The sequence below is a fragment of the Bos grunniens genome, chromosome 22 (genome assembly GCF_055505025.1).
Source record: "Bos grunniens cultivar Pamir isolate PY7600 chromosome 22, Bosgru_T2T1.0, whole genome shotgun sequence".
NCBI classification, from domain to species: domain Eukaryota; kingdom Metazoa; phylum Chordata; class Mammalia; order Artiodactyla; family Bovidae; genus Bos; species Bos grunniens.
Genome location: NC_141186.1, coordinates 49,331,732 through 49,339,581, shown reverse-complemented (window position 1 = coordinate 49,339,581; position 7,850 = coordinate 49,331,732). Strand labels below are relative to the sequence as shown.

The 7,850-nt window shown below is 56.8% G+C and overlaps 1 protein-coding gene across 5 annotated transcripts; it reads left to right on the top strand.

Annotated features, from left to right (window-relative positions):
* The first annotated feature begins 2,084 nt into the window (after positions 1–2,084).
* Positions 2,085–6,955, top strand: ACY1 (aminoacylase 1). Of its 5 annotated transcripts, none has more exons than XM_086367743.1 (15): positions 2,085–2,140; positions 2,521–2,636; positions 3,457–3,521; positions 3,613–3,717; positions 4,051–4,145; positions 4,404–4,480; positions 4,569–4,658; positions 4,757–4,813; positions 5,160–5,233; positions 5,319–5,368; positions 5,492–5,636; positions 5,719–5,787; positions 6,367–6,446; positions 6,547–6,607; positions 6,691–6,955. In XM_086367743.1, exons 2-15 carry the CDS (start codon positions 2,543–2,545, stop codon positions 6,853–6,855), a joined length of 1,227 nt encoding a protein of 408 aa, XP_086223869.1. In that variant the 5' UTR covers positions 2,085–2,140; positions 2,521–2,542; the 3' UTR covers positions 6,856–6,955. The 5 variants fall into 5 exon arrangements, with proteins under 5 accessions (XP_086223869.1, XP_086223871.1, XP_086223868.1 ...); XM_086367745.1 differs by having other exon boundaries at positions 2,482–2,636; XM_086367742.1 differs by having other exon boundaries at positions 2,482–2,636; positions 3,215–3,521.
* Positions 6,956–7,850: the final 895 nt, after the last annotated feature.

The window sequence follows — 7,850 nt, the reverse complement described above, 5'->3', positions numbered from 1 at the left end:
CTCGGGACTGAGAGCTGGAGGGAGTGCTCCAGCAGCCTGAGAAGGCTGAGGACATAGGCTACTTACTAGATGGCTGCTGAGTGGCTAGTCTGTGACTCAGTTTCCTCATCAGTAAAATGGGCATGATGTAACACCTAGTTCAGAAAGTGGTTTTAGGATTGACTAAATCTGGGTAAGCAGAGCACTTGGCCACACAGGGCCGGCAGGTGGGACTGTCATTGAGAGGGGTCATTACTCCTGCTAAATGATCACTGGGATTCATGGGAAATCCAGGGTCTGGTGGCTGAGATGAGTGAATCAGGATGTAGGTTCCATGGCCAAAAGGGGCAGGATGTGTAGAGGAGGGGATGGCGAATGTGGTTTATCTTGTAACATAGTATTGGGGAGGGGGAAATTTCCCCCTCTCCCCATCTTGAGTTCTTGGCTGGACTAACAATAAAACTGACACAAAACAGATTAACAGGAGAAAAAGAAATTTTAGTTGTGTGCAAGGAGGTCTCATAGAAATGAGACATAAGAAGTGACCAAAGCAGGCAGCTTTTATAGTTTTTAGACAATAAATTTGTGAGGACTTGACAGGACAAAAACATATTTTGGATGCTCAATTAGTAAAGAATCTATTAATAAACAGAGTTTGGGCTTGGGGGTAGTAAATTAAAAGAAGTAACAAAGTTGGTTTATAGAGGCTTCTCGGCCTGCATTCCCTATCCCTGGAGATAAGGGTGTCCTATCTCCAGATTCAAGGAGTGTACCTTTCACAGAGATTTCTTTCCTGCTTTCAGGGAGACAGAAAGGAGGGTCAGAATGTCCCTCTGGCATTGGACATTTCTTAAGTGACTTTAATTCAAAATAATCAACATGCCAACAATAGCATTGCAGGTGAACCAGCAAGCCTTGTGTCTGGGAATATGTGGGTCAGCAGCTGAACTTAAACCCCAGGAGGGTTGGATGGACCTTACCCTACCTTCCTAGCCTGCCTGCCCTGTGCCCAGAGGTTGAAGTCTTCAACCCCGCCCCTCCCCAAGCTGAGTCACCCTCTGGAACAGAGGGTAGAACTGTCTGAGAGTACAGAGGACAGCCGGACACACAAATGGGCAGCTACAACTGTGTGCGGCCTGTGGGTGGCCAGTGGGACACCTGTGCCTCTTTGATCGTCCTTCTCCGGTGGCTGCAGAAGAGCCAAGGAAACTGGCCCAGGATCGGCAAAGAACGTGCCACACGTATGCTTCTGTGCAGTTTCCCACCTCTCCTGTCTACAGCGTCACGATTACATCCTCTCAGCGTGCCATCCTCTGTCACATCCACCATCTCACACTCACGTGGTCATACACAGTCACCCACTGACACACAGCTTTGCCCACACAGCGGCACGATCACACAGGCGCTCATCCGTTCACTTATCCTCCGTGCCCGGCACGCTGTCCGTCTGCTCTGTGCCCTGCCAGGAACAGGATCCTGAGGGTACCTGGACCAGCCTCCTGGCGCTCACAGATTGTTAACCAGTAAACCTCTCCACACAGGGAGCGTTGAGGCCGTCAGGGAGGCCGTCCCTAAGGAGTTGAAGCGTGAAGAGGGGAGAAGTAGAGACTCGCGGGAGGGGGTGGTGGAGCAGGTGGGGACCAGCTCCAGCAAGACTTAGCGGGATTGAACCCTGAGAGCGAGGGGGCGCCCAAGAGGGCTGCTGCGAAGTTTCCAGTCGGTGCCCGCCCTCTTCTTTTCTCGCCCAATCTGGAGGTTGCAGGAGGTGGGACCGGCTACCCAGAACCAAAGGCGGGGTGGGGGGCGTGCCCTGCTGGGCGGGACTGGGCTTGAGGGGGCGGGGTCAGCCCCGAGCTCGCCTCCGGGTGCCGGGCGGAGCTGGTGGCGGAGGCTGCCGCCCCGGGGCGGGCTCCTGAATCCCAGCCTCAGGTAACTGGTGGAGGCTGCAACCACTGGCGGGCGGGGACGCCCTGGCCGACTGGGCCTTAGAGTCTGGGACGGCCCTGATTCGCAGTCTTCGGTTCCGCCCTGCGAGGTCCGGCCACGTGGTGGGCGGACCAGGGCAGTTTTGATCCTGAGACCTCACAGGACCCCGAGTCCCGCCCAGAGTCCAGGGCGGACGCCAAGCGGCGATCGCGGGCCAAGACCAGCCGAGAGCGAGGTGGGGGGCCTTGGTGAGGGGTAGCGGGATCTGGAGCTCCCTGAAGTGAAATCCAGGCAATGGGGAAATTTCTTTTCGAGAAGGGCGGCGGGAGTCAACGTGTGGGTTCAAACGTGGCTCAGTTACTTTTTAGCTGTCTCTCAGCCTCTTTTTGCTTTTTCCTCTGTAATGTGTGCATTCAGAGGCATAAACTTCATGGGGCTCCTTGGGGGATTAAATAAGGAACTGTGTTGAAAGTGGTCCGCACAGCGCCTGAAACAGAATGGGGGATCTGTAACGGGGGACGTCCGGGGAACCGCCCTGGGGAGGGGCGGCGTGCAGATGGAGTCCACCTGCGCCAGGTGCGGGGAGGAGTAGGCAGCCACTCGCTTTGCCCCCAGCTCACCACGGCAGGGCAGCGCCATGGCCAGCGAGGGTAGAGAGGGCGAGCACCCATCCGTGACTCTCTTCCGTCAGTACCTGCGCATCCGAACCCTCCAGCCCGAGCCGGACTATGGTGAGCACGCGGCGGTTTCAGGACTTGTGGCGGGGCTTCAGGGGCGGGGACTGTGCTCTAAACCAGGCAGCAGCCTCTATCACCCAGCTGAGCCTAATCTGCTGCCTCAGATGGCTCCTCCACTGCTCTAAGTCGTTCCCTGGGTCAACAGACTTCTCAGCAGCCCTTCCAGTCTGTGCTGCTCCAAAAGTTACAACCGGCGTTTAGATTAGAAAATCTTCCCCCTCACTCCCCAGGACTTGCGGTTGGGGAGGGGAAGCAGAGGCTCCCGGAAGTCTCCTGGGGTTGAACAAAGGCCACAGCCCTTAAGGAATCAGGCTTGGTGCCAGATAACTGTGTGCCTAGGTCCAGTCCACATCCCAGCTGGTGAGCCTTGTATCTCTGAGTCACTTTCCCCAAATTAAAAAAAAAAGAAGTATTTAGCTGTGCCAGGTCTTATTTGCCATGTGTGGGAGCTTTCATTGCAGCATGTGGGGATCTAGTTCCCCTACCAGGGATGGAACCCTTGCCCCCTGCATTGGGAGCCTGGAGTCTTAACCACTGGACCACCAGGGAAGTCCCTGTTTTCTCATGTTTAGGGAGGGTAAGGATGACACCTGCTTCTCACTCTGGACTTGCCACCTGGCCTTCCACAAAGGGTCACTGGCCAAGAAACATCTTCCTTGGGGACCAAGATGCAAAGGTCTCTTATGGATGAGGAATTGTGTGGAGGCAGGTGTCTGCTCCCCTCTCTGGATGTCCCCCCATCTCTGCCTGGGCCCGTGGGAGGTGAGGATGGGTGGGGAGGCAGAAGCAGCAGCCAGGCTCTCTGTGTCCCCAGGGGCAGCCGTGGCCTTCTTTGAGGAGAGAGCCCTCCAGCTAGGCCTGGGCTGTCAGAAAGTGGAGGTGAGCGTGCAGCGCTGCATGGGAAGGGGGAGGTGGGCCTGAAGCAGCTTCTCACCCTGCACTGACAACCCCTCCTCCTGGCCCTCTCTAGGTGGCACCTGGCCGTGTAGTGACTGTGTTAACCTGGCCAGGCACCAACCCCAAACTCTCCTCCGTCTTGCTCAACTCCCATACGGATGTGGTTCCTGTCTTCCAGGTGTCTTGGGGGTGTGGGGGTGTGGGAACACAGTGTCCCACAATGGAGCAACCCTTGTGGACAAAGTACAGACCCGCCCATTCAACTGCAGGGCGCCTGCGGTGCTGGTCCTGGCACAGACTTGACCGCATAGAGCATTACTCCACTCTGGCAGACTCTGCCCAGTAGCCATTCCGTGCCAGGGTGGGTTGGGGGCGCTGGTGGTGGAGGTGGGAGGCAGAGATGAGGGATGACGGCTGTCAGCAGCCCTCTTCAGGGCGGGACCACAGTTGAGCAAAGTAGGTCAATGACTACATTTGGGGCTTGGGTCCTTCTTCCTGCCCATGCCCCCAGGAATATTGGAGTCATGATCCCTTTGAGGCCTTCAAGGATGCAGACGGCTACATCTATGGCAGGGGCGCCCAGGACATGAAGTGTGTCAGCATCCAGTGAGTGTCCTTCATTCCCAGTTTCCTCACGGGACCCAGGCATGATTGGAGAACCGCAAGGCCAAGGAACATCTTGACCCCTTACCTTGGGTGGGAATTCCTGCTATGACCATTGCCTGGATGGGGAGATGGGGACAGAGACTTGCTGGAGTCACCTGCTAGGCTGTGGCGGAGCAGGGCCCAAGGCTCCAGCCTGCCTGCTCAAGCATCTCATGGCTCCCCCCAGCACCCAGCTTACACCCTCTCCCTGCCCCTCAGATACCTGGAGGCTGTGAGGAGGCTGAAGGCTGAAGGCCACCATTTCCCCAGAACCATCCATTTGACCTTTGTGCCAGGTAGGAGTGGCTGATGGGGGGCACCTTCAGGGGCAGGGAGAGCGTGTTGGGGTACCCACCCTGTCTCACATTCTTGCTGCCTTTACAGATGAGGAGATTGGGGGTCACCAAGGCATGGAGCTGTTTGTGAAGCGGCCTGAGTTCCAGGCCCTGAGGGCTGGCTTTGCCCTGGATGAGGGTGAGCAGGGTGGCAGGCCACTGAGCAGCCAGCAGAGTAGGGAGGCCGCTAGTGGAGGCTGGGCCACTCCACCCTCTGAACCGCCTTTTCCTCTTCAGGCCTGGCCAACCCCACTGACGCCTTCACTGTCTTTTACAGTGAGCGGAGCCCCTGGTGTGAGTATGCACTTGGAGGGTGGAGATCACTGTGCAGATGGGAGGCTGGGCCACAAGGGACAGGGGCCCGTCCGCCCAGGGCTCCCCAGCACGCTGGGGCCTGAGTAGGCCTTGAACCCAGGACCTCTGCCTCCCAGCCCCTTCCTACTCCGGCGTCTCTTTCCTGAGCTTGAGTGGAGGCCCTAACTGTGGGCAGAAACCAGCTTTACTCTGTGCATTCGGAGGGTGACAGAGCCTGGCCTGAGGAGTTTGGAAGGAGGGGGAAGGCCATGGGCCCATCTCGGGGCTGGTTGCTTTTCCAACCTGTCCCATTCTGAAGCCACCCCCTTCCCCCTGCCTCTCCCAGGGGTACGGGTCACCAGCACTGGGAAGCCGGGCCATGGCTCGCGATTCATCGAGGACACAGCAGCGGAGAAGCTGGTGTGTGGCCCACGGGGAGGGAGTGTGGGAGTTCCCGAGGCTCTGTCCTGGGGCCCCTGTCACATGTCACCTCATACTCTCCTAGCACAAGGTTGTGAGCTCCATCCTGGCTTTTCGGGAGAAGGAGAGGCAGAGGTGAGGCAGCCTGGGAAAGGGCACGGGGCTCTGGGAGGTCATGCAAGGGAGGAGGTGGGGTTGAGCCACCTTTTTATCTGTTCCTCCTCCTTGCTGCCGGCTGTCCCTGCCCCCTCACCACAGGCTGCAGTCAGACCCTCAACTGAAGGAGGGGGCTGTGACCTCCGTGAACCTGACTATCCTAGAGGGCGGCGTGGCCTATAACGTGGTACCTGCCACCATGAGTGCCAGCTTTGACTTCCGTGTGGCCCCGGATGTGGACCTGAAGGTGCCACCTCCACCTGGGTTTGCAGGAGGGAGCCCGGGTCCTCAGCCCAGTCCTCGGGGTCAGCTCACCTCCCTTCTCTTAGGCTTTCGAGGGGCAGCTGCAGGACTGGTGCCAGGCAGCTGGCGAGGGGGTCACCTTCGAGTTTGCTCAGGTATGGACGGGGGCGCCTACGATGGGGGAGTCATAGGAGCTGGGGAGACTGGGTTTGCTGCATGTCGCTGTACACTTGGTATGCCTACATACATCCTGACATTTCTTTAGCCGTGAGAGACATGTTTGATTAACCAACAAGCATTAGTTGTAGAGGCCACTGTTGGGTGCTGGGGAACACTGGGGAGTGTTTTTGCCCTCAGTTCTTACAGCATGAAGAGAGAAATAGACATGAGTCAAATAATTATTTTATATAAGTATGAACACGTGATCCAGGAAAGGGTGGGACCTTATACTGTGTGGACTTGTAATTGGAGTCTTTGACCAGACTGAGGTCTGGGACCACCTTCTTGAGCAAGGGGCACTTGGGCTAGGATCTGAGGATGGATGGGAAGTGGAGGACAGAGGTCCTTGGCCTGTGGCCTTTGAAAGACTGAAAAAGGGCCTGTTGCTGGACTGGCCAGCTGGATGTCTGGGTAGGTGCGTGGGGGTGTGTCCTCTGCCAGGCACAGCTTACTCTATGAAGAATAGGGCAAGATGCCCAGACTCTGTCCTGATCCTGCCATCCTTCTCCCCACAGAAATGGACAGAGCCCCAAGTGACACCTACTGATGACTCAGACCCTTGGTGGGCAGCATTTAGCAGGGCCTGCAAAGACATGTGAGCACGCTGGCCAGCCCTCCTCTCCCCTTCCCCTCTCTTCCACTTTCCTTTGCTCCTTTAATCCTTCCCTTGCCCTTCCTGCTTCCACATTCACCAGGAACCTCACTCTGGAGCCAGAGATCTTCCCCGCTGCCACGGACAGCCGCTATCTTCGCGCGGTGAGCCACTTGCAGGAGGGTGGGCACTGGAGTGGTTCCAAGGTGCTGGCCTTCCCCCTAATAGCTCCCCTCATTCCCTGCAGGTAGGGGTCCCAGCTCTGGGCTTCTCACCCATGAACCGCACGCCCATACTGCTCCATGACCACGATGAACGGCTGCACGAGGCCGTATTCCTCCGTGGGGTAGACATATATACTCGGCTGCTGCCTGCCCTGGCCAGTGTGCCGGTTCTGCCCAGTGAAAGCTGAGCCCTGTGCAGTCCAACCTCCACCCTGGACCACTGCCAAGGAGCCCTCTTCCCTCCTGCCCTACAATAAAGTCTCTGTGGACTGGGGCCACTCCGAAGTACTAACAGCAAGGATGTTCATGGAGCAGGGTTTCAAAGATAACAACTACTTCAGAGATGAGGGACCATACACCACACGCCACGCCCGTTGCCCCGGTATATCAGTAACTCCTTTTGAGCCTCCCAATACCCCAAGTGACCACCATACTCAAATGGTGGACTACAAATGACCACCATACTCAAAAGCCAGTCTTGAGGACCTAGTGTGACTGAATGGCGCTTCACTGGCTGCTCTGAGGACTAAGACAGCAGGCTGAACAGCTGATCCAGGGGGCAGAGAAGACAGCAGTCATACCAGATAGTGCCACCATTGCTTGGCCTCCTGGGGGCCCGTTCAGTAGTGAATGCTGCCCAAGCCTGCTGCTGCTAAGTCACTTCAGTTGTGTCTGACTCTGTGCGACCCCAGAGACGGCAGTCCACCAGGCTCCCCTGTCCCTGGGATTCTCTAGGCAATAACATTGGAGTGGGTTACCATTTCCTTCTCCAATGCATGAAAGTGAAAAGGGAAACTGAAGTTGCTCAGTCATGTCCATCTGTTAGCGACCCCATGGACTGCAGCCTACCAGACTCCTCCATCCATGGGATTTTCCAGGCAAGAGTACTGGAGTGGGGTACCATTGCCTTCTCTGGCCCAAGCCTGCTAGGAACCTGGAAATCCTCAGGCCAGAGTGCAGAATTCCCCTTTCTTCTGGGTAAGCTTGAAGACATAATGAAGGTGTTTGGGTTTTTTCTGTTTCCTCACCATCCTGCCCAGTCCAGCAACCTGTGTGTCCCAATATCCCAGAGGCACCCACCCACTCACTTACCAGGTCCCATTCTTGCACTTCAAGGCCGTATTTCCTGACTCACACACGATACCAATCCAGGAAGGCTAAAACTCTACTCCCACATAAAACA

What these genes read in the sequence shown, in the direction of transcription:
- ACY1 (XM_086367742.1), top strand. Translation starts at nt 3,330, where the DNA reads ATGAGGAATTGTGTGGAGGCAGGTGTCTGCTCCCCTCTCTGGATGTCC. An exon ending in TGGCTTTGCCCTGGATGAGG is followed by an intron (nt 4,659 to 4,756) that starts GTGAGCAGGGTG and finishes TTTCCTCTTCAG; the next exon opens with GCCTGGCCAACCCCACTGAC. An exon ending in ACACAGCAGCGGAGAAGCTG is followed by an intron (nt 5,234 to 5,318) that starts GTGTGTGGCCCA and finishes ATACTCTCCTAG; the next exon opens with CACAAGGTTGTGAGCTCCAT.